The sequence below is a fragment of the Scyliorhinus torazame genome, chromosome 10, assembly GCF_047496885.1.
Source record: "Scyliorhinus torazame isolate Kashiwa2021f chromosome 10, sScyTor2.1, whole genome shotgun sequence".
NCBI classification, from domain to species: domain Eukaryota; kingdom Metazoa; phylum Chordata; class Chondrichthyes; order Carcharhiniformes; family Scyliorhinidae; genus Scyliorhinus; species Scyliorhinus torazame.
The window spans coordinates 100,346,533-100,373,035 of NC_092716.1; the positions used below are offsets into that span (position 1 = coordinate 100,346,533).

At 48.2% G+C, this 26,503-nt stretch overlaps 1 protein-coding gene across 1 annotated transcript in view; it reads right to left on the reverse strand.

Annotated features, from left to right (window-relative positions):
* The window catches only part of LOC140430237 (Y+L amino acid transporter 2-like), a 322,420-nt gene that overhangs the window by 197,950 nt on the left and 97,967 nt on the right, over window positions 1-26,503 (reverse strand). The window contains exon 3 of the mRNA XM_072517666.1: window positions 24,366-24,510. Coding sequence (XP_072373767.1) covers window positions 24,366-24,510 — 145 coding nt within the window. The remainder of the gene's footprint in view (window positions 1-24,365; window positions 24,511-26,503) is intronic.

The following is a 26,503-nucleotide window of genomic DNA, read 5'->3' on the forward strand; positions in this document are numbered from 1 at the left end:
TTTTCAAGAGGGAAATAGATATAGAACTTAGGGTGAAAGCAGCATTAGGGAATTGAGTTGGATGATCAGCCATGATCATAATGAATGGCGGAGCAGGCTTGAAGGGCTGAATGGCATCCTCCTGCTCCTATTTACTATGTGTCTATGTAAGTCAATTTTTAATGGTGAGAGATATGGAGATGTATAGTTCAGAAGGAATATTGCCAGAAAAGGTGGTAATATGTGGGATTACAGGTGAAATGAGCAGTGTTCCATTGTATACGGTAAAGTTAGAGACTCATGTGTGAAGTGGTGGTAGGAATAATAGAGGAATTACCTTTTTCAGGGGTGCAGTTTATCCTGGGTAATTATACAGTTGGCAGTGATGCCTACTGGGTTGAAAAGCCAGTGGAAAGTCAAACAACTGAGGTTGTAAGAAGCATATCCTGGAGTGTTTCCAGATTGTGTGGTGACAAATCACAAAGTCACAGGTTGAGACAGTTGGAGGAGAAATCAAGAACTAAAGATAGGGCGGCTAAGGTTCAGTTATCACAAAACAGTTTTTTAAAAAAATGTTTGTATTGAAGTTTTTTGTTAATGACAAGCATCTAATGTACATATAATTCAATTGCACAGTTGCGTCAAGCATAACAGAAGTTGTAAATAACTTACACCATTTTACTATACATAGCAGGAATGTGATTGAAATTTACACTTGCGTTAATAAAATACGAAAAAGAGGCAAGTGGTCTCCGTTTGCACTGAATTTGGGTGCATCAAAGTACTATCGTGAGAGTTTGGTGACTGAGGAATATTAAGGGTTCATTTTTATCTAATGTCTAGTCTTTCTTTTATTTAGTAAATTAACTTAAAAGTTGCGATTGGGTTAGAAGAAGGTGAGTTTTAAACCAGCTTTAAACAGAGGCTCTACTTGCAGCTGCAGCTTAATTAGTTAATTGGATTAGGCCAGTTTTCAGAGGGTAGACTCAGACAGTATAAAGGTGATTCATCTTACAGTGCTGACTTTGTTTGCATTGAGTGCTGAATTTGGGTGCATTAGAGTGCTATAGTGAGAGTTTGGTGACTGAGGGAGTTAGGTGAAGAGGGAGCAAGGTTCTCCTTTCATTTCATTTCCTACATTTCCTCAGAGCGTGAAGGGAGCTGGGCATTTACAGAGAGTACAGCTGATTGGGAGCAGAGTCGGAGGGCGGAGTTCCAGTTGGTTCACAGGGCAGTTACATTCTGTGAGGTAAGAGTTGTTGTTTTTTGTTTTTGTTTTTGTTTTTTTGTGGCAGCAAGCTATCTTTGTATCATTTAGCGGAATCACCAATTTTAGAGGGTTCACTTGAAAGAGGAGCAGCAGTGTATTTTTTAAGGGCCTAACGGGTGTTTAATCTTTTTTTTTCCTTTTAGATCTCTTTTGGGATTTCAGATCAGAGGGGATGGGGGCTAAGGCAGTTGTATGCTCCTCCTGTAGGATGTGGGTGGTGAGGGACACTACTGGTGTCCCCACTGACTACACCTGCAGGAAGTGCAGCCTGCAACTCCAGCCTCTCAGAGCCCACGTTAGGGAACTGGAGCTGGATGAACTTCGGATCATCCAGGAGGCAGAGGGGGTGATAGAGAGGAGTTACAGGGAGATAGCCACAGCCAAGGTGCAGGGCAGACAGTGCAGGGATCCACCATGTCCGTTCCCCTACAAAACAAGTATACCGTTTTGGATGCTGTTGGGGGGGGGGGGGGGGGGGGGGGGCGGGGGGAGGGGGTTGACCTACTGGGGGAAGGCCCTAGCAGCCAGGTTTCTGGCACTGAGCCTGGCTCTGTGGCTCAGAAGGGAAGAGGGGAGAATAGAAAAGCAATAATGATAGGAGACTCAATAGTTAGGGGAACAGATAGGAGATTCTGTGGTTGCGAATGAGACTCCCGGAAGGTATGTTGCCTCCCGGGTGCCAGGGTCAGGGATGTCTCAGATCGGGTCTACAGGATTCGTAAGGGGGAGGGGGAGCAACCAGAAGTTGTGGTGCACATAGGCACCAACGACATAGCTAAGAAAAGGGATGAGGATCTAAAAAGTGATTTTAGGGAGTTAGGTTGGAAGCTAAAGAGCAGGACAAGCAGAGTAGTAGTCTCAGGATTGCTACTGGTGCCACGTGCAAGTGAGGCAAGGAACAGAGAACGAGTGCAGCTGAACATGTGCATGTGGCTACAGGGCTGGTGCAGGAGGGAAGGCTTCAGATATGTGGATCATTGGGATACCTTTTGGGAAAGGTGGGACCTGTACATGAAGAATGCGTTGCACCTAAACTGGAGGGGCACCAATATCCTGGGTTGGAGGTTTGCTAGAGCTCTTTGGGAATGTTTAAACTAGTTTGGCAGGGGATGGGAACCAGAGCTATGGATCAGAGGATAGGAAAGCTGTTGAACAGGGAGAAATAGTATGCAGCGAGTCTGTGAGGAAGGATAGACAGTTGATAAGGCAAAGTTGCACTCAGTGGAATGGGTTAAAGTGTGTCTTGCAAGGAGTGTCAGGAATAAGGGAGATGAACTTAGAGCATGGATGAGTACGTGGAACTAAGATGTTGTGGCCATTATGGAGACATGGATTTCACAGGGGCAGGAATGGTTGTTAGATGTTCCAGGGTTTAGATGTTTTAAGAAGAATAAGGAGGGAGGTAAAAGAGGAGGGGAAGTAGCACTGTTAATTAGGGAGTGCATCACAGCTGCAGAAAAAGAGGTATTCGAGGAGGGTTTGTCTACTGAGTCAGTATGGGTGGAAGTCGGAAACAAGAAAGGAGCAGTCACTTTATTGGGAATTTTCTATAGACCCCCCAATAACAGCAGAGAGATAGAGAAACAGATTGGGCGGCAGATCTTGGAAAGGTGCAGAAGTAACAGAGTTGTTGTCATGGGTGACTTCAACTTCCCTAATATTGACTGCAAATGGTTTGGATGGAGCAGATTTTGTGAGGTGTGTACAGGAAGTATTCCTGACTCAATATGTAGATAGGCTGACTAGGGGGAGGCCATATTGGATTTGGTGCTTGGCAACGAACCAGGACAGGTGTCAGATGTCTCGGTGGGAGAGCATTTCGGTGACAGTGACCACAACTCCTTGACCTTTACCATAGTCATGGAGAGGGATAGGAACAGACAGTATAGGAAGGTATTTAATTGGGGGAGGGGGAAATTATACTGCTATTAGACAGGAGCTGGGGAGCATAAAGTGGGAACAGTTGTTCTTGGAGAAATGCACAACAGTATTGTGGGGTTGTTTAAGGCGCACTTGCTGCGAGTGTTGGATAGTTTTGTCCCACTGAGACGGGGAAGGAATGGTAAGGTGAAGGAGCCTTGGATGACAAGAGAATTGGAGCTTCTAGTCAAGAGGAAGAAGGAAGCTTATTTAAGGTTGAGGAAGCAAGGATCTGGCACTGCTCTAGAGGGTTACAAGATAGCCAGGAAATAACTCAAAATTGGACTTAGGAGGGCTAGAAGGGGCCATGAAAAAGTTCTGGCGGTGTTATAACCTGCCTACTTACCATTGGCTGGGGACTAATGACACTCCCACAATCCTGTGGGAGTATGAGCTTCCCCAATGAGGGGGGCGGAGAAACCATTAGTAAACTCCTAGTATAAATAAAGCTGGCCAGTTCAGGAACCAGCAGGAAGGAGTGTGCAGCAAGGGAAGTTGCTGCTGCTGTTATATATATATGTTATTGTAAATAAATGTTATTACTTTGTATCCTTAACTCCCGTGCTGGATTCTTCGTGGCCCTTACAAAAGGCGGGAAGGATTAGGGAAAACCCCAAGGCATTCTATACTTACGTGAGAAAGAAGAGGATGACCAGAGTGAGAGTCGGGCCGATAAGGGATAGAGGAGGGAAATTGTGCCTAGAGTCTTAGGAGATAGGGGAGGCCCTAAATGAATATTTTGCTTCAGTATTCACAAGAGAGAGGGACCTTGTTGCTCATGAGAACACTGTGAACCAGGTTAACAGACTCAAATAGGTTGGTATTAAGAAGGAGGGTGTGCTGGAAATTTTGAAAAGCATCAGGATAGATAAGTCCCCTGGGCCTGACGGGATATACCCAAGGTTACCACGGGAAGCGAGGGAGGTGATTGCTGCGCCGTTGGCGATGATCTTTGCGTCTCACACTCCACTGGAGTAGTACCGGGTGATTGGAGGGAGGCGAATGTTGTTCCCCTGTTCAAGAAAGGGAATAGGGAACTCCCTGGGAATTACAGACCGGTCAGTCTTACGTCTGTGATGAGCAAAATTATGGAAAGGATTCTGAGAGATAGGATTTATGATTATTTAGAAAAACATAGTTTGATTAAAGATAGTCAGTATGGCTTTGTGAAGGGCAGGTCATGCCTCACAAGCCTCATTGAATTCTTTGAGGATGTGACGAGACACATTGATGAAGGTCGGGCAGTGGATGTGGTGTATATAGATTTCAGTTAGGCATTTGATAAGGTTCCCCATGGTAGACTCATTCAGAAAGTTAGGAGGCATGGGATACAGGGAAATTTGGATGTCTGGATACAGAATTAGCTGGCTGAAAGAAGATAGCGAGTGGTCGTGGATGGAAAGTATTCCACCTGGAGATCGGTGACCAGTGGTGTCCCGCAGGGATCTGTTCTGTAAGTTGTAGCAAACTCATCTAGGACCAAAATAAACTGGACATGTTGGAATCAAGACAAACAGGCCATGAATCATGAAACAGTCCAATCTCATTCAGAGACCCGGGCAGTTGAAATGCAAATCATTTGAGGCCCCGGCCAGAAAGACTCAAAATATCTTAATGGGATAACAATTAAAGTTAACTCCAGTGACCATTGTCAAGAGCCAGGGGCAGTTGAAATGCGAATCACTTTTGTCCTGGCCAGACGGAAGCACAATACCTTAATGAGATAACGATTAAAGTTGTCTAAAGCGACCATTGTCAAGAGACCAGCAGAAACCAGAGACATTGCAAGCTTTTTACACTGATTAAAATCAAATTACATTATGACACCTTGTGATTGGGGAACTTGATCACTTCCATTCTGTAAAGAATCAGAAAGGCTTCCTTTGTCCTGGAACTCACCTGTGGGAGGGTCAATTTTTGACCCATTCAGGGTTTTTGCCCTAAAAAAGGCAAGTCTGAGGAACTCTACTGCCCTGCAAGAACTCTACTGCCCTGCAAGAACTCTACTGCCCTGCAAGAACTCTACTGCCCTGCAAGAACTCTACTGCCCTGCAAGAACTCTACTCTCCTGAAAGAAACCCTACTCTCTTGCCTGACACACGCTTCGCCTGGCTAAAAAGAGACCACGAGAACTGAAGGAGCAACAGCCGCAAGGACCAGCCAGTTTGGAAGACGATCTAAAGAAATCAGTGTCAACGTTTTTTTAACTATCATGTCCCTGGAGCGGTGAGTATATTCCTCCAGCTCACAGAAAACTCCCAATTAGTATAGCTTGTTGAGGTTTGGGGTGGGCGAATGAATGTATCTGTGTTTGCGTCGCGAAAGTAAATTTGTGTAAACTGTAAGAATTTTCGATGTGCCGTTTAGTCTCTTGTTTTACACATAGTATTTCATAATCGGTATTTGTGTGTGTGGGTTAATCTGAATTGCAGAAGACTTAATTTCTCTTGAATAAATCAATTATTTTAAAACTTGATGTGACCATCAATTCACTCGAGACAAGAGTAAAAGTAAACCGTGGATTTAATCAACTTAGAACAGTGCCTGCCTGTGACAGATACAATACTGTGCGCCGCCTACAGGTCGACTGCTCTTTATACCCCCCTCAAGGGGAGGAGCCATGGGTGGAGCCCATACGTGTCCCAACATGTTCCCCTATGGATAATGCCATACAATGGCCCATAGGTGGAGCCCACAACAGCATAGCATAGATACAAATACAAAGGCAAAGCATGGTACTGATACAATGCTGCATTATTGGTATAATACATTCACCACATTCACCCCCTGTTTAAAAAAATGAAGTCCGGCGGGGGTGACAGGTTCATAAGTTCAGCCGGTCCGGCGCACGGATTGTGCGCTGTGATCGCCAAAGCTCTGGCGTCGGTGCTGGCCCGGGTGTTGAGCTCGTCTGTGCTGGCATCGGTAGTGGGCGCGCCGGTACGGATACACACGTGGACTCCGGGAGCATCTCTTCTGGAGCTTCATTCCTGTGGATCGGTGAAGGGGTAATGGCGGGCGGGAGCCATAAATGGGCGGGAGCACTGATCATGGTAGGTTGGGCGGGATATAGTGGAGGGGCGGTGGTGGTGGTAGTGGTGGTGGAACCTGCAGGCGCCAGGTCCCGGAGGGAGACCATATCTTGTCAGCCATCGGGGTGTTCGATATAAGCGTACTGGGGATTGAGTGTAGGAGCTGGACCCTCTCTACCAGAGGATCAGCCTTATGGCTCCTGACGTGTTTTCTGAGTAGGATTGAGTAGGCTTCAGCCAGGACGGAAGCGAGGCCCCTGAGGTGGATCTCCTAGGGAAAACAAATAGGCGGTCATGAGGGGTCTCGTTTGTAGCCGTGCAAAGTAGGGACCTAATAGAGTGGAGCGCATCGGGGAGGACCTCCTGCCAGTGAGAAATTGGGAGATTCCTGGACTGCAGGGTTAGTAGGACAGTCTTCCAGACCGTCGCATTCTCCCTCTCCACCTGCCCGTTTCCCCTGGGGTTATAACTGGTAGTCCTGCTCGAGGCAATGCTCTTACTGAGCAGGTACTGACGCAGTTCGATAAAAGTGTGGTTTACACTCCGCACAGATCTGGCAGTCCCTGGTCATGGCTCTGACCTCCTCGGTGGAGTAGGGCAGGTTGTGGACCTTGATATAGTGGATAAGCCGGGTGACCCCCGGGTGGCAGAGGTCATCGTGGATAGCCCATAGTCGGTCATCTTGCACGCTGGCACATGCGCCACGGGACAGGGCATCTGGGGGCTCGTTGAGCTTCCCAGGACAATATACTATATCATAGTTACAGGTGGAGAGTTCGATCCTCCACCTCAAAATCTTATCGTTCTTGATTTTGCCCCGCTGCATGGTGACATTGTCCAAATACGGAAATGTGGCCCGCAGCCCGTACCGGTCCACCGTTTGGTCCATTGTTCTTTGGAACACCGAAACCCCGTTCGTGACGCCAAAGGGGACCCGGAGGAAGCGGACAAGGCGGCCGTCTGCCTCAAAAGCTGTGTAGTGGCGGTCCTCTGGGCGGATTGGGAGCTGGTGGTATGCAGCCTTCATATCCAGCGTGGAGAACTCACGGTAGTGTGCGATCTGGTTTACCATGTCTGCAATCCGGGGAAGGGGGTACGCATCGAGTTGCGTGTACTGGTTTATGGTTTGGCTGTAATCAACAACCATCCGGAACTTTTCCCCGTTCTTGACGACCACCACCTGAGCTCTCCAGGGGGTATTGCTGGCCTCGATGACTCCCTCCCGCAAGAGATGCTGGACCTCGGACCTGATCAAAGTCCTGTCCTGCATGCTATACCGCCTGCTTCTGGTGGCGACTGGTTTGCAGTCGGCGGTGAGGTTTGCGAAGAGTGAGGGAGGGTCGACTTTTAGGGTCGTGAAGCTGCATATGCTGAGTGGGGGCAGGGGCCCCCCGAACTTCAGGGTTAGGCTCCTGAGGTTGCATTGGAAATTGAGTCCCAATAGGAGAGGAGCACAGAGGTCTAGGAGCACATATAATTTAAAGTTTGCGTACTCGGCACCCTGTATTGCTAGGGTTGCGGTAGTGCACCCTTGGATTTGCACCGAGTGCGACCCAGAGGCGAGGGATATGGTTTGTTGCGTCGGGAATATTGGGAACGAGCAGCGTCTTACCATGTCTGGGTGAATGAATCTCTCTGTGCTCCCGGAGTCGAAGAGGCAAGGCGTCTTGTGCTCGTTAACCCGGACGGTTATCATGGAGCTCCGGAGGTGCTTGGGTCACAACTGGTCCAGGGTGACCGCGCTGAGTTGCGGGTACCCAGCGTGGTCGGGGGTGCTGGGGCGGCTCCGCGATGGCTGCCCATGTTGATCGTACGCGTCAAGCGGCGTAGCAGATGGCAGTCAAGATGGCGGCCCCTGTTGGTCGAGCGTGTCAGGCGGCGAGGAAAATGGTGTCCAAGATGGCGGCCCCCATGGATCACATGTGGCTGGCCGCGTGGGGGAGGATGGCCAAGATGGCGGCCCCCGTGAGTCGCACGTGCTGTGAGGACTGGAAGATGGCTGCTCCCACTGATAGCACGAGGCTGATGAGGGGGGCGGAGTCGGCAGACCCGCTGCCACGCTGCGGGGTTTGCGGGCCTGAAAGTCTGAGGATCGGGCCTGTGAGTTAAGAGTTCTTAGACCTGACCAGGCAGACTTTGGCGAAATGTCCTTTTCTCCCGCAGCTGCTGCAATTCGCATTGCGGGCCGGGCAGTGCTGCCGGGGGTGTTGGGACTGGCCGCAGAAATAGCAGGGTAGCCCCCCCATGATGGGCAGGCGGCCGCGTGGCACAGGCCTGGGGTAGTCTGTGGTCGGGGTTCCACAAGGGGGTCGCGTGGTCAGCCGGGAATGCGGTAAGGCTCTCGAACGCTACTTCCAGAGAGGAGGCTAACTTTACCGTCTCATCCAGGTCCAGGGCCCCCTTTTCGAGTAGGCGCTGTCTCACGTAATTAGACCGGACTCCCGCCACGTAGACATCTCGGATGGCGAGTTCCATATGCTGAGTGGCCGTAATGGCCTGGTAATTGTAGTTGCATGCGAGGGCTTTGAGGTCACGTAGGTAGTCATCTAGCGACTCCCTGGGACGCTGGCAGCGAGTGGTGAGGATGTGTTGCGGGTAGACCTCGTTCACGGGCAGTACATAGAGCCGTTCGAGCATCGCGAGGGCATCTGTGTAAGAGGAGGCCTCGTCGAGTTAAACAGAGATTCGATGGCTCACCTGTGCGTGGAGGAGGCTCAGCTTCTGTTCGTCGTGACGGAAGGCGTGGAGGTGGCTGCGAGATAAGCTTTGAAGCATCAAAGCCAGTGCGAAAAAATTTCTTTCACCTCCACGGCCTGCGGATCGAGTTCCAGTCCGTCGGGTTTGAGGGCCGATTCCAATGTTGCGTTTAAGTTGATTAAATTGATGCGACCATCAATTCACTCGAGATAAGAGTAAAAGTAAACCGTGGCTTTAATCAACTTAGAACAGTGCCTGCCTGCGACAGATACAATACTGTGCGCCTACAGGTCGACTGCTCTTTATACCCCCCTCAAGGGGAGGAGCCATGGGCGGAGCCCATACATGTCCCAATATGTTCCCCTATGGATGATGCCATACAATGGCCCATAGGTGGAGCCCACAAGGGCAACAGCATAGCATAGATACAAATACAAAGGCAAAGCTTGGTACTGATACAATGGTGGATTATTGGTATAATACATTCACCACAAAACTACCATTCTTGTGGTTCTCACCTTCCTTTCACTGTCCGCTCTGGTCAAGTCACAATAATTGCCAGGACATAATTCCGTAGTCAAGGATCGGAAAAGGGAACCTGAGCGCTTCGAACACGCTCACTCAAGAGAGGCTACTGGTCAGGAATAAACAGTGGTCCCTCTTTCGCTCTCTCTTGTGAAGTTGCACGAGTGGGGCGCTTCCGGGTGACATTTCACCATCACAGCAGAGAGACTCACACAGGCGTAGGTGGCAGTCAAGGTAACTGCTGTGGCATAAGGACAACCTCACTGGTTAGGTATTAACAGTGAGACTTTCCCCCTCTCCCTTGCAAAGCTGTCCCAGTGCGACACTTCTGGGTCTGGTTTTTAACACCTGCAGGAGAGAGACACCCACAGTTATCTGTGACACCCAATACCAGCCTGTTGTGGAGTAAAGGAAACCCTTTTTGTTACAGTTCTGGGACCTCTGCTTTTTGTGGTTTTTATAAATGACTTGGTGAGGAAGTGGAAGGGTGGGTTAGTAAGTTTGCCGATGACACGGAGGTTGGTGGAGTTGCAGATAGTGCCGAGGGCTGTTGCAGGTTACAACAGGACATTGACAGGATGCAGAGCTGGGCTGAGAAGTGGCAGATGGAGATCAACCTAGATAAATGTGAAGTGATTCATTTTGGAAGGTTGAATTTGAATGCTGGATACAGGGTTAAAGGCAGAATTCTTGGAAGTGTGGAGGAACAGAGGGATCTTGGGATCCACGTACATAGATCCCTCAAAATTGCCACCCAGGTTGGTAGGGTTGTTAAGACGTCGTATGGCATGTTGGCTTTCATTAACAGGGGGATTGAGTTTAAGAGCCGCAAGGTTTTGCTGCAGCTTTATAAAACCATGGTTAGACCACACTTGGAATCTTGTGTCCAATTCTGGTCACCTCATTATAGGAAGGATGTGAATGCTTTGGAGAAGGTGCAGAGGAGATTTACCAGGATGCTGCCTGGACTGGAGGGCATGTCTTATTAAGAAAGGTTGAGGGAGCTGGGGCTTTTCTCACTGGAGGGAAGAAGGAAGAGAGATGACTTGATGGAGGTGTACAAGGTGATGAGAGGCATGGATAGAGTGGATAGCCAGAGACTTTTCCCCAGGGCAGAAATGTCTGTCACGAGGGGACATAATTTGAAGGTGATTGGAGGAAGGTATAGGGGAGATGTCAGAGGTCGGTTCTTTACACAAAGAGTGATGGGTGAGTGGAATGCACTGCCAGCAGAGGTGGTGGAGTCAGAGTCATTAGGGACATTTAAGCGACTCTTGGATAGGCACATGGACAGCAGTAAATTGAAAGGGTGTAGGTTAGGTTGATCTTAGATTAGGATAAATGGTCGGCACACCATAACAATAATAACCCTTTATTGTCATATGTATGAAGTTACTGTGAAAAGCCCCGAGTCGCCACATTTCGGCGACTGTTCGGGTAAGCTGGTACGGAAATTGAACCCGCGCTGCTGGCCTTTTCTGCATCACAAACCAGCTGTCTAGCTCGCTGAGCTAAACCATCGTGGCCGAAGGGCCTGTGCTGTGCTGTACTGTTATATGGTCTATTTACATTGTAGTAACCAGCATGGTAAAGATATAGTCAGATTTGCCCTTTTGTAGGCTGAGACGGCGGATACTGTCATGGGAGTTTCCCTTTAAGAAATGTTTATGTCTTATCACATGGCTTCAATTATGTCATTGTGTGGGTGGAGCTGGGCTGTGGCTCTGGGAGCTGGTTTTGCTTTTGCTTTGATTTTGAATTGGTTTTGTTCTGCACAGGTTGAAAGAAGGTTTTTTTCTATCTGGATTTTAAAAGCTGTTTCCAGGCTGCTTGATAATTTGAAAAGAAATAATTGTTTTCTGGAAAGAATTCAAACTTGCTGTTTTGGAAAGGACACACGAGCACCCAAACCAGGTCTTGAGTGCCGTGTGCTGGGCCACACCTTTGAAAAGGGTTTTCTGGTTTATCGGATCTCGTTATTAAATTGGAACAGCTGAAAGAGGGAAATTTATTAAGGGTGACACATAGATTACTGTAGCTGTGTGGGGTATTTATGTTTGTAGTTGATAAAAATGCTTACTGTGTGTGTTTATAAAATGTTAACTAAATTTGTAGAATAAAGCTTGCTTAAGGCCTCTGTTGAATAACACCTGAAAGGCAGGCCCATGTGCTCATCGTAACCAAAATCAATAAACAGTTGTAGGTCAGGTGAACTCTTTGATATACTTTGGGGTTTTCTAAACCCTGGCCCATAACAATACCCACCGAGTACCGCACCCCAGGAAGAAGCAAAACAGGAAATGAGATCTGGTAGGGCTGTTATACCCTTTGTATGGCAGTATTGCTGTGTTGCCATTTGTGGGCACGCGTATCCCCCGGTGTAGTGTGAAGATTTCACCTTGTCCCTTCTGTGGTGTGGGTGTTCCCTCCTCCCCCACCCCTCCTTCTCTGATTATTCCCCCCTAACCTCCCAGTTTCTGGTGACGAACAGGTCTTCAAAGAGGCTGGTGAATTGTAGCCCTTCCTTTGATCCCGATAACAAATTAAATTTTTTCTAGTTTTAGGAACTCCGCTAGGTGGGCGAGCCAGTCTGAGGCCCTGGGTGGTGCTACCGACCTCCATCCCAGCAGGAGTCTCCGCCAGGCAATCAGGGAGCAGAGAGGCGAAGGCCAGGACATCAGCCCCTTTCCCCACAAAGAGGTCTGGAAGCTATGATACCCCGAAGACCGTCACTAAAGGGCACAGCTCCATTTTCATCCTCACCACTTTGGACATGGCCTCGAAGAAGGTAGTCTAGATGAGTTTGGGGCAGGACAAGATCATGTGGGTGTGGTTGGCCGGATCCTCCTGACACCGAGCGCACTTATCCTCCATCTCCAAGAAGAACCCACTCATTCGTGTCCTGGTCAGGTGCACCCTGTGCTCCAACTTTTACTGCATTGGGCTCAGCCCTGCACATGAGGAGGTGGAGTTTATCCTGTGCAGAGCTTTTATTCATAGTCCTCCACCTATCTCCATGCCTAGTCTTCCTCCCATCTTTCTCTTGTTTCATCCAGTGGGGCCCTTACTTCTTGTAACAGTCGTCTATATAATTTGGCACATTTACCTTCCCCTATTTCGCCCTGAGCTAATAGTCTGTCCACTAGGGTGCGTCCGGATATCTGGGGGAACGTTGTGGTTTCCTTGCATAGGAAGTCCTGTAGCTGCAGGTAACTGAGTTTGTTCGCTTTCAGGAGCTGGGACCACACGTGGTCCGGACCGTTGGGAACTCGCCCCCTTGTGGGCCGAGCATCGTGGGTGGGCCAATGGCACTGCAACAGCGCGTGCCGTGATGACGCCGGCTTGGAGGGGGCGGAGCATGGTGACAAACTGCCGCCTGCCCCGAGTCCAGTGTCAGAATCCATTCTCCGCCCAATTGACGATCATGATTTCGCCGTCGGGCTACGAAGAATCCAGCCCATTGAATTTGGCATTGGTGTTGCAACATTTTGACATTTGTGTTGCCTATTCATCAAAGACAATTGTTTAAGCAGCTCATAATCTATTGAAGTTTCTGGAGAAGTTTGAAGATCGAAATGCAAGACTGTTTAGATGGAGTTTATTGCTACAACCATTTAGCTTGGAAATGATACATGTCGCAGGAAGAGAGAACATGATACTGGTGCTTTATCATGACATTGAGATGTAGGAATGGAATGTTCAAAGTTGGGAAAGAAAGACTGAAATGGACTATATTGGTATTTAAATTTGTATGTATTAATATGATGAGATATGTGTCATATAGTGTAGCAGTAGTGTTTAGTAATGAATAGTGCTTAAAGTTGAAAAAGCACGGTAGCATTGTGGATAGCACAATTGCTTCACAGCTCCAGGGTCCCAGGTTCGATTCAAGTTTGGGTCATTGTCTGTGCGGAGTCTGCACATCCTCCCCGTGTGTGCGTGGGTTTCCTCCGGGTGCTCCGGTTTCCTCCCACAGTCCAATGATGTGCAGGTTAGGTGGATTGGCCATGATAAATTGCCCTTAGTGTCCAAAATTGCCCTTAGTGTTGGGTGGGGTTACTGAGTTATGGGGATAGGGTGGAGGTGTGGACCTTGGGTAGGGTGCTCTTTCCAAGAGCCGGTGCAGACTCGATGGGCCGAATGGCCACCTTCTGGACTGTAAATTCTATGATAATCTTAGTGGTATACAGATGATGTAATTAATGGGAGTAACTAGGTCTGTCTACAGCTTTGCAGTCTGCTAGAAAATTTTAAGTTGAACAGCAGTTTGCTGTAAGATTTGAGTCTGACAAGACAGTAGGATTTTCAGGGTCTCTTTCCAAAGGTCTGCACAAAGAACAGCAAGTAACCCTGGTTACTAACTTTACTTATGAGTGGACTTTGAACTGTATTGGGTTGCTTTGTTGAATATATATAGTGGCAGGTGTAGATAGTGAGTTAAAGTTTTTTCCTTTTATTTAAGAGCTGTTTAACTGTTAATTGTAAAGTTGTTTCTTTGATGTTAACATGATTAATTCTGTGTTTAAATTAAAGTTTGTTTTCACATGCAAGATACCTATTGGTCAGTGTCATCACTCCTGAGGTGAAGTATCCTTTCCTCACAGTTCTATAAATTGCAAATTGCTTTGGGTTTCTCTTCCGGTATCCTCACATAAACTGGGGTCTGGGTCGGTATCCTAACAACCTCTTAATTGTTTTTGTCTAGGGAAGAGTAACCACAAAGCCCGCACGTTGATGTTTTGGGTTTAAAATCTAAACATGGTTACTCCAGAGACTAAGATGGTAAGATTCTGCACTTGGAAGCTTTGAGTTTCTCATGAATACATTTATCTGGTTGGGAACAAAATGCTTGTTCTTTTCTGTACATGTAAATAGATAAATAGTTTATGTTCGGCCAGAGACCTGCCATTGAGATTTTTAACATGTGTAGAAGCATTAAAACTTTGATATCTTAAGTTAATAATACCTCACATAAATCAAGAGGACAGGTCATGGAAGGAAGGTGATGCAAAGGCCTCGCAGCAGAGCTTAAAAAGTGAGATTAATTTAAGAAAGCAGCTGAATACAGGCCACGTCTCATCATTCATCAGCAATCAATTAGGACTCATCTCCCATTCAATGGAAGCCACACTTTTAATATGAAACATTCATGTGCTTCACTTCAACCACATAGCTTGCATACATTACCAGCTATTCAATTTAAGAGCCATATCATTTAAACACGTGACATTCACAAATACGCTGCCTTTTCAGCAGAAAATGGTGCCTAACCAGAGGCTGCATGAACTAACCAGAGATGGGAGAGGCATGTCTGCAGGTTTTACTCCCATGGAGGAGTTGAAACTGGTCATCACTAGATGGACCATTGCTGAGGATATGGACGGCAGTGGAGCTGAATCCACTGAAGCTGGCAGCATCCTTGTACCTAATCATTCTTCTCACATCCTATTTCCTCCTCATCTCACAATCTCTTTCAGCTTACAAGTTGAAAATGGCGTTAAGTATGTATTTCTTATCCCTTTCCCCTCGCCATAACCATGCCCCTTTTCTTTTCAGATATCTAAGACCTACAATCTATTCAGGCAGCGAAGATGTCCAAGAGAACAATGATGATGGAGAGACAGCACCATAACTTGATTTCATACATGCAGCCACCAGCACTCATACCAACACGGTCCATATCTAACAGCATAACATAAAGGCAGGATGCGAACACGGTGAAACACACAAGTATATTGCAGCCAAGAAAGGGGCAAGCAGCTGCTTGCCAGATGATGGACAAGGGTGAACAATAGTTAGAGCCAGAGGACTCAGATGAGATTTTGATGGGTCAAGCTATAGAAGTCAACAGATGGATACGTCAAAATGCTTGGTGCGTGGAGGAATACTGCCTGTTGAAAGCCTTTGTCCAATGTCAGGCAAGGAGCATAGTGGAGTCTGGCACCAACATGACATAAGATTTGCACTGAGCTTGCAGCCCATTCTTTTCAGTGTGGAACTGGTCATCAACTCCAAAAATACACTTGTTGGTCCAACCAAGCTGCAACATCTGATACTTTCCACTGTAGCGCAAGCAGCTTTCACCAAAAGTCTGATTACCGCAATGGAAGCTCAAAATAATGTAATATAAGGTCAACGTGTTATTATGTAAGGTCTAACTACAGTCATGCAAAGTCAAACTTATTTCCATAGAAGTTCAGACTGCTGCCACCAGGACTGTGGATACCAGTGTTCAAAGGTTTTTTTTTCGCATTTCACAGCATTCCATCAATCTGTGCTCCATCAGATTACTAGGACTGCTGATGCATGACCCCAGAGGAACGGGTGGCTCATGGAACACAAGCTTGCTGTGCTGTCTCAGGCAATTCATGATTCTACATTGTCCACTCCAATAGTAATCTTGCTTTTGCTGGATGGCCAGCTAGCCCAGACAGCTAATGCCACAGGAGATGGTGCAGTCTGAGGCTGGACCCCGAGGTGGCACAGTGCTGTTTGAGATCATTCTGATGGGCCAACTGCAGTCTCCTCCACTCAAAGTTACAAGCTCTCCTCTAGCCATCCTGCAGCCAATGGGTAGCCCATTGTTAGCAGGCAAAGGCACATGAAAAACAGGCACAAAAGGAATGAACAAGGGTGTTTAGATTAATTTTGTACGCAATAGGTTTAGTTCATAAATTTGTTCTGGAATATGTGTATTATGTTGAATTTTATCTTTCAATTGTGGCCAGAACAACTATATGATGGTCAGTGTCAGAGGAAAGACAAAGAATAAGGGACTGTTGATGGGATAATAGAATAAGAGATAATAGATTGTCACAAGTAGGTTTCCATTAATGCAGCAATGAAGATACTGTGAAAATCCCTTCGTCGCCACACTCCAGCACCTGTTCGGGTACACAGAGGGAGAATTCAGAATGTCCAATTCACCTAATGTGATGTTTTTTCAGGCTGTGTAACAGAATTAAAGCCCTTTCCACAGTCAGTGCACTGGAACACTCTCGGGTGTGTGTGAGTGTCTCTCGGTGCTTTACTAGTCACACTGATGTTTAAAATATTTTGAAGTAGACAGATCAGGCAAACATTTCTCCTTCTAGATTCAAAGGCCAATGATATTCAGGCCCCGATGAATTGCATGCCTCTGTCAGACCGAGGCGTGACATTTGCGATTTCTGTCCATAATTCCTCATCTTCTAATATCTGTTGGAGACAGGGGGAGGTTTCAGTCTGTGTGAAGCTCAATCTTCAATCTTCATTCAGAGAGAACAGCAGCAGCAGCTATGCTGGGCAGGAATGAGCAGTTGAGGTCTGGGATTGGTATTCCACTCTTCTTCATGTAGTTGGTCAAAGCAGGAAAGGGCCATTTAAGTTGCAGCCTCTCTTACTCTTCCTTCTCCTCCGCCAACACCTCCCTTTTATAGTAGCTAGTCCTGCTCTACATGACCTCTGATCATTTTCCAAGTCATGCTTGATTCCAAGAGGAAAACCTACTAGTATACAGTAAGTCCCTGCTTAACCTTGACTCAATAACATTTCACTTGTCAATATATATTTTTAACATCACCAGCTTCACTTCAACATAATGTGCCAACTTCCTTTCCTCTGGATTGTCTGTGCACATGACTTTTCCCGCAGTGCTTCCGCCCTTGCCCTCAGTTCCTCTTCCTCCGCTCCCACCTTGAAAACTCCCGGCCTTGCCTGTTTCTTGTCCACTCTCACTCTTGCCCCCCTGACCTCTGGTCTTACCTAAGTCCTTGGAGTCCATTCGTCAGCAGCTTCTAACTTCTGGCTCTGCTCGTGGGCTCTCATTCTGAACTCACACTGAAGTCCTGTGCTCTATCTAGTGGCGGATGTTGTTTTGTGCAGGTAGGCAAGGGCTTTAGCTACTACCTGCACCAAACAATGGCTGTCACTAAAAACAGCCTGGTCAATTTAAAAGTACTGTACTGGGGTTGCTGGTGGTGAGGATGTGCTGAGCAGACACAGGAAAGGTGGCTCAACTCTTGGAAACTTGGAATTGGACATATTTAGCCCGAAAATTGGCCTCTAAATCAATAAAAAAACCTCACCCTCCTCCAAAACAACACAGAAATAGAAATATGCCTTCAAACCACATAGAGGGCTGAAAGGATGCTAAAACCAACAGGAGCCAGGAGAGAAAGATAGAGGTAGTAGTCACGGGGAGCGAGGCGGAATGGGACATGACTGATTGAGTTGGGTCGCCAACACTAACGTTGGTCTACCCGCCACTATGCCAATGCATGGAGCTCCTAACTCAGGAAGTCCTTAAACATAGGGAAACCATTAAAAATAATTATGGTGGCGATGAAGTCAGTGGTCGTATATGCCATAGCTCCCTTCAGGGAGGTGCTGGAGAGGCTGGAACGGTGACTGGAGATGCAAGAGGCAATGGTGCGAGAGCTCGAGAAGGTGGCTACTGACCAAGGCGACCAAATTCCTCATTGGAAGCAGAGGTGGCGAAGAGATGGCGACCCAGGGAGTGCTCAAGGGGGCGGTGGGGGACCAAGAGAACTGATCGCACAGCCAGAATCTCCGAATAGTGGGTTTGCCGGTGGGCACCAAAAGCAGAAACCCCATGGAGTATGTTGCATGAATGCTGGGTAAGCTGGTTGGAGGCGAATGCTTCCCCAAGCTCCCAGAAGTGGATGGGCCCACAGATCACGCTGACCGAGGTCAAAAACAGAAGCACCGCGGGCCATCATCAGTAAGCTTTATTGGTTCCAAGATAAGGAACGAATCCTGAACTGGGCAGGACACATGCGGTCTTGCAAATGGGAAGGGCACACAATCCGACTGTGCCAGGACACCTGGCCAAGTGCCGGGCCGAATTCAACGGAGCTAAAACAGCCTTGTTCAAAAGAAAGGTCTGGTTTGGGATGCTGTACCTGGCCAAACTGTGGATAACATAACAAAATAAGGAACATTACTTCATCATGCCAGGCGAAGCAGAGGAGTTTGTATGGAAGCTGGAGCAGGGGAAGCAGCAGTAGTAATGGTCGCTAATCAACAATTGCGAGGGATGAAGTTGCCTTGCTTTCGTAGAAATGTTAGTCCCAGTAAGATAGAGGAAAGGACAGGAAGATACCAAATCAGGAAAGGGGGGGGAACTATGGGCAGGGAGTGGGGAAATCGATCCCGGGGAGGAGTCACCACACAAGGTCTACAAAATTGTGAGGGGCATAGACAGAGTGGATAGTCATAGGCTTTTTCCCAGGGTAGAGGGGTCAATTACTAGGGGGCATAGGTTTAAGGTGCGAGTGGCAAGGTTTAGAGGAGATGTATGAGGCAAGTTTTTTCCACAGAGGATAGTGGGTGCCTGGAACTCGCTCCAGAGGAGGTGGTGGAAGCAGGGACGATAGTAACGTTTAAGGGCATCTTGACACATACATGAATAGGATGGGAATAGAGGGATATGGACCTCGGAAGTGTAGAAGATTTTAGATTAGATGGGCAGCATGGTCAGTGCAGGCTTGGAAAACCAAATGGCCCGTTCCTGTGCTGTACTTTTCTTTGCTCTTTGTTCACAAACGGGCATGCTGGCACAGAGAAGTATGGGAGAGTGGGGTGCCTCCCACAGCTCCTGACAGGGAGAGTGCCTGGCAGAAAGGAGGGCAAAAGGCCAGATCAGGGAGAAAGAGAGGGGGGATCAGGGAGGGTGAAGGTAGAGGGGGGATGCCCACATGGGCGAAGGGAGAGGAGGGATGAGAGCGATAGACTGGCCCAGGGGAGGGAGCGGGAGGTGAGGGGCCGGGGATGGAGGAGGGGAGGGTAGAATGCTGGTTGCAGCAGGTTGCACATGGCGATGACAGAAACAAGGATTTTGAAAACGGCCACCTTGGATGGCCCCCAAAGAAATGAAAACCCTGGAGTGCGAGGACATATTCCACACGGTGAATATGGCTGACCCCGCAGTCCGATGGAATGTCAGGGGACTCACCAGTTCGATGAAAACATCCAGGGTTTTTGCCCATCTGAAAAGTCTGAGGGCCGACATAAACTTCTTCCAAGAAACACACCTGAGGGAGAAGGACTGACTGAGGGTAAGGCAGAGTTGGGTGGGGCGGACATACCAGGCATGCTATGGGCCGAGGGCTAGGTGGGTGGCCACACTGCTAAACAAGGGGACGGCATTCACTGCAACGAAGATGGTTCCGGATCCAGGGGATAGTATGTCATGGCGGGTGGTGTCCTGGAAGGGATACCGGTGGGGCTAGTAAACGTATACCACCCGCCCCCCCCCCCCGAACTGGGACGACGCTGTCTTTATAAAGAAAACCATGGCAAAAATGCCCAATATGGACTTCCACCGACTCATTATGGGGTGGGGGGAGGGGGGAACTGCGGGGGGAGGTGGAGGACTTGAACTGTGCAAAGGATCCATGGATTGACAAATCCAGCCCCAAATCGGGGAAACAGTCTAACATGGCAAAAGAACTGTACACCTTTATGGAGCAGATGGGGGCAGCGGACCCATGGAGATTCACACACCCAGGGAGAGAGAGTTCTCCTTCTTCTGCAGGCCTATTAGATCTATATCAGAATCAGCTTCTTTGTAGTGGGGAAATTGGTGCTTTGAGGAGTGATAGGAACGGAATACTCTGTGGGCAGCACGGTAGCACAATGGTTAATACTGTCGCTTCACAGCGCCAGGGCCTCAGGTTCGACTCCCGGCTTGGGTCACTGTCTGTGCGGAGTCTGCACGTTCTCCCCGTGTCTGTGTGGGTTTCCTCCGGGTGCTCCGGTTTCCTCCCACAAGTGCCGAAAGACGTGCTTGTTAAGTGAATTGGACATTCTGAATTCTCTCTCAGTGTACCCAAATGTCGCCGGAATGTGGCGACTAGGGGTTTTCACAGTAATGTAAGCCTAAAGATTATTATTGTTATCAATCTCCGACCATGCTTTACACTATGTGGAAGTGAGGTTGGTTGGAGACGGACTGGATCCAACATCCCCTGTGGAGGTTGGCCCCAGCCCTCCTCACCGACACAGCATTCTGTGAGAAGATATCACAAACCATCGCCGGGATGTAACCTGCAGCCAGAATGGGAAGGTCTCACCATTCTGGGAGCCACTAAAGGTGGTGATAAGGGGGGAGATTATTGCAAGCAAGGCTTGCAAGGATAGGAAGGAGAGGGAGGATAGACAATGTCATGATATGCAGACATGCACATAATGAGATACAAACAGGCAGCTAATGAATACAGAGAACAGGACATAACCAATCAGCAGGCAGCACACTTGGGGGTGGTTTCCCACTATAAAAGGCACGAGGCACTCGCACTCCGCCTCTTTCCACTGGTGACATCTACAGTGTGAGTCAGGATGTACATATCATATAACTCCTACAGCATGTGGCTAAGAGCTAGTCTGGTTCAGTCAGATAGATTAATCACACTAGGTTAGCAGAGAGTCGAACTCACAGAGGATTGAGCTAACTGTGTGACAGGTTCAATAAATCATATTGAGCTAACTTCAAGGTGTGGCGTATCTCTCAGGTAAAGCTGCATCCAGTTGCAGCCCGTGTTATCTTACTGTGTTTAACACAAGCAACAGCTGATCGACTCCATACTGGGGGTGGATCAGCGATACTCCATTGCCCCAACCATGGAACTACTAGCGGAGAGGAAAAAATTACAAATGGAGTTTGACCTGCTCTCCACTGGGAAAGCAGTGAACCAGCTCGGTCAGACACGGGACCTTCTATGAACATGGAGGCAAGGCCAGCCACCTGCGGGCTCACCAGCTGACATGGTAGGAAGCCACGAGGGAAATAGTGCAGGTAAAAGATTAGAAATTGAAGTCCTCATGACCTTGAGGTTTAGACGGTTACCAATAAATATGAGGGTAAATTAATGAGAGGTAAAAGAAAAGGAATTAAATGCTTGGAAGAAATTCTGAGCCGTGTGCCCTCTCTGCTCTCTCTCAGAAGTATTTGCAAATTAACCATCCTCAAGAGAAATCTACCAGGAATAGATCTTTTTGGAATAAAATGTGGAACTCTGCTCCATATAACGATACAATTGCACAAACTGGCCAAAACGTGGAATCACTGCATTGACACCACTTCAGGAAAAGCGAACTGCATAATGCTTTGCTTTATTTTTCCATAACAATAAATCATCTTTAGACGTTTACTCTTATTCTGCCACCTGTACTAGTGCGTGTATGTGGATCCCAGGCAAGTGTGTGCGGCATGTGAATGCTCGCTGCACTTTGCCTGGTTATTGTTTTAATTTGGGAAATAATTTCAATAAACTCATCTTTTTCTTAGGTTAAACAATCTAATTCTTTACAATCTGAAAGCATAAATAGTAGAACATCTACGGAATTAGCACAACACGCTCTAAATTTGCGAGGAAACGCTGGATTCCCCATTCTGGAGACTTAAGGGGCGTCATTCTCCGCCGGCGGGAGTCTCCGTTCTGCCGGCGCTCGGGGGTTTCCCGACGGCGTGGGGGTGCCCCACAATGGGAAACCCCATTGACCGGCCGGTGTTACGGAGACTCCCGCCGGCCGGTCGGCGCAGAATGTGGCGGGGCGGGTAGGAGAATTTCGCCCACTATCTCCTGCCAGCAGAGAATTGGGACTGGTTTCTGCTGGTGCTAGGAGTCGTGCTCAAGTGCGGTATATTTGTTAGAGATGGAGATAGTCACAGGGGATTCCTGAACTGACTGCCTGCACCTTCTCGTGGTCACCCATCTGTCTTCCCGCACCTTGGGTGTAACCACGTCTCTAAAACACCTGTCTATTACGCTTTCTGCCCACTGCATGCTCCTGAGTACATCTAACTGCTGCTCCAACTGATCCATGCGGTCTGTGAGGCCTTATGGGTCTGTTCCACATCAACCAGTGACTGTGGCACCTCTCTCTATGCTTGGCCCAGGTCAGCCAATGCCCAGGCAATGCCACTGACGCCCTCAGCTATGACCTGCTATGACTGGGCCACTCTCTCGATGTCCACGGTGTGCCACCTGTGATAGGGCAGCCCTATCTTGGGCCTGGCCACTACCTGCACAGAGTGCCCCAGGCCTTGGACATCTTGACCCATAGTCGATACCTTCGCCCCCAAGGTCTCCACTGTGGATGCCACCCAAGTGGTGTTGGCTTGGGTGGCATGCATGGCCACCATCACCTACTGCCCCTGCAGGTTGTTGGACTCTTCCAACTGCACCTGCAGGTGCTGGATGGTTGCTGGCACCCCTCATGCAGTCCCTGGGGGAAGTGTGGGGGGGTTTGGGTTTGTGTGTGGGGGGGGGGGGTGGATGAAGGGGTGTGGGGGTGGCGTTGGTGGAGGGAGGGGTGTGGGGGGGGCAGTGTGGGGTTGTTGTTGGGGGAGGGGTGGGGGGTGGTAACACATATTCCTTTGGGAACCACAACTCACTTGCTCGCCCTATGCTGACTTCCACCTCGGTGACTGCCCACTTTCCGGGCCCATCAACCAAGCCCAACCGTGAAGGGCCGCTGATCCGGTGTTTCCCTTCCGGTCTTTTCCCTCTCCCAGCGGTTGTGGACTGCCTTCTTCTGGGCGGGGGAGACAGAAAGTGCACAGTGTTAGACAGTCGGACGCATGCAGCACAGGGAGTGGGTGGCTGGTGGCCTTCGTGGCCAGGGCACCTGGCTATGGCTACCGTTATGGATGCTAGCATGTGGTGCAGGGTGGTGATTGGGTCGCCCTCTGGGTGGGGTGGGGGTTATGGATGTGTGAGACAGGGGTTAGTGCCAGGGTCACAGTGCTGCCTACTCACACTGGCCATCCTAAGGAGGTCGTGCAGCTTTTTGCTGCGCCACTGTCCGGTCCTGGCGGTGGAGCCCACGGCCCTCATGGTGTGAGCCTAGGCCCAGTGTATGGCGGAGGGTGGGAACCTCCTTTCCACCCCGGGATACAGGATAGCCCGCCTCTCCTCCACGGCATCTAGCAGGGTCTCCAGCTTTGCATCCACAAACTGGGGTGCTGCTCTCCATGCTGCCATCTGGTTGGCTGGGATGAGTGCGTGTGGGGAGCAGTGTGTTAATATGCGGCTGCAGCTTGTCAGCCGTTTGCGTGTCAATCCCGACTCCGGCGTATCTGATACCATTTCTCATTGGAATCGCTCGTGTTCCACATGGCGCCAGTGCCAGCCCATTATCGGTCGATGAATTGCATCAATTTTGCTGCCCTTGGAGTCCATCGATTCTGTCCCGGAGTCAGCACTTCGCTTCTGAAATGGAGAATCCCGCCCTTCATTTTTAAAACCGATTTTGTTGCAGGTAGTCAAAGGTAGAATAAAGTGGAACAATCCAATCATCTCTCTCCTGTTCATAAAACCTCCCCTCCATAAAACCAAAACACAGCCTTCGATAATAAATCTTCGGGTAAGCGTTCGCCAAGGCAGCCTTCAGGACGAGCGACAACGCAGAATCGCCGAGCAAAAACTTATAGCCAAGTTCCGCACACATGAGTACGGCCTCAACCGGGACCTTGGATTCATGTCACATTACATTCACCCCCCACTATCTGGCCTGGGCTTGCAAAATCCTACCAACTGTCCTGGCTTGAGACAATTCACACCTCTTTAACCTGGGGTTACCCCTCTCTCTGGCTCTGTGAAGACTTAATTATCTGCAAATGCTCGCATTCAAAGTATCGTCTTGTATCTTTGACTTTGTCTTTTTATATGTTTCTGGAACCTACCTTTTCATTCACCGGAGGAAAGAGCACTGCTCCGAAAGCTAGTGATTTAAAACAAACCTGTTGGACTTTAACCTGGTGTTGTAAGACTTCTTACTGTGCTCGATAACAAAGGCAGTTCTCAAGAAAATCTCAAGAACTCTTGAAAAAATTATTTTGACCCCTACCAGGTATAATCATTTTGTACACTTGGATAATGCGTTTATCATTGCAGTTCTACAAGACAAATACAAATTGTGTATATGTGTGGACCTACCTCTCACACTGACGAACCTCCTCTGTTATATAATTAAGTGTGTCCCAACCTGAGTAAGAGAACAGCACAAAATATAGTGCAAGAGATAGCTTATCAGCATCCCATTCAGAGCCAACAAATGCAGAATTAAGGTCAGAATAATATCCTGCAAGAAAGGAACAAGCAATGATTGTGGGAGAATTTTTCACTCTACTTTTAACACAGCAAGAGACTGCAGAAATATCACCTCACATATGTTTTTTTTAAATAGCATCTAACAATCTTCTATTTGCAAAAATTGAACTAGACCAGCCACATAAATAACAAGGTTGCAAGAGGTTACGGCGAGAGATTCTGCAATGAGTGACTCACTTCTTGACTCCTCAAAATTGTTCTACAATGTAAAAAGCACAAGTCAGGAGGATAGAATACTCTCCATTTGTCTGGATGAGTGCAGCTCCAGTTGTGATAATGTCCCTGGATTATTACATCTGGTTAATAGTCTGAGGACATGTGTTCAAATCCCACCATGGCAGCAGGTGGAATTTAAATTCAGTTCATAAAAAACATCTGGAATTGAAAGTTAGTCTCAGTAATGGTGACCATGAAACGATTATTGACTGTTTACTAATGCCCTTTAGGAATAGGAATCTGCCCTACCTGCCTGTTCTGGCATACATGTGACTTCAGACCCACAGTAGTGACTCTTAAATGTCCTGTGAAATGGCTGAACAAGCTACTGAACCAGGACAATTAGGGATGAGGTACAAATATTGGCCTCGCCAGCGATGACATCACAGGAAAGAATAAACTGACACCCCCATCCCCCACCAGTACTGCCAAGTGTTACACTAGAACTCAAAATGCTGTCTCCCTGATTCTTTGAGTTTAGAAGGGCAGGATTTATTGATTGTAAATGACTATTTGAATCAAAATAATGTGCAAGGGTACGGGGAAAAAGCATGAGAATGGCACTAAGTCACAACATTCATTTGGTGAACCAGTGCAGATACAAAGGGGCAAATGGTCTCAATTCTGTGATCAAAGGCATCCACTACTCTTTGCATGACCTTTATTCACTGATACACTATTACTGTTCAACTCTGTCCATTCTCATCCCACTCTACTTGTCTTTAGCCAAATCACTACACTGCTCTATTACCCTGGCCTTTCTCTTTAGATTTCTAAATTTCCCTTCACCTAACCCCCTCCCTCAATCTGTTATCTATGTTATATGATTCGCCAAGATGCTACTCCAGCCCAATTTAAGTTGATGTTAGGAAATAGATATAGTTTAGGTAATTTATATTGTGTATGTGTGTGTGTTGGGCATAAGCCACAGTTTTAGGTTTAAGCTTAATTTATATTTCTGCAGTTATGTGGTAAGGAATCTTGAGCTTTAGTTTCACTTTAAAAGATGCCTGCAGATTTCCGGGTGCGGCGATGACCAGCTAAGTCGCACGTTTCGGCAGCTCCCGGTGGAAAGGACTTTTGGGCTCTTAATAGGAGCCCCAACGGCAATTTTAATGGCTAAAAACACTGTGCGGTAAACCAGAAGGGAATCCCCCCTGGACACGGATGGAAAAAGGAGAGGAAAGTGGCCGGATTGCAGTGGATCCTCTAGAGCAGCGGCAAGGAAGGCAAGCACAAAGCAAGATGGCGTCGGAAGGAGGCAGTTTAATATGGGGCCCTGACCAACAAGAGTTCCTGCGGCGTTGCGTGGAAGAACTTAAAAAGGAGATGAAGAAGGAGCTGTTGGCCCCGATATTACAGGCGATTGAAGGGCTAAAGGAGGAGCAAAAGACCCAGGAGCAGGAGCTTCGGGTCGTGAAGGCAAAGGCTGCTGAGAATGAGGACGACATACAGGGCCTGGTGGTGAAGACAGAGATGCACGAGGCACAACACAAAAGGTGTGCGGAAAGGCTGGAGGTGCTGGAGAATAATGCGAGGAGGAAGAATTTAAGGATTCTTGGTCTTCCCGAAGGTGCAGAAGGGGCGGACGTCGGGGCATATGTGAGCACGATGCTGCACTCGTTAATGGGATCGGAGGCCCCGACGGGCCCGTTGGAGGTGGAGGGAGCCTATCGAGTTATGGCGCGAAGACCGAGGGCTGGAGAAATTCCTCGAGCCATAGTGGTGAGGTTTCTCCGATATAAGGA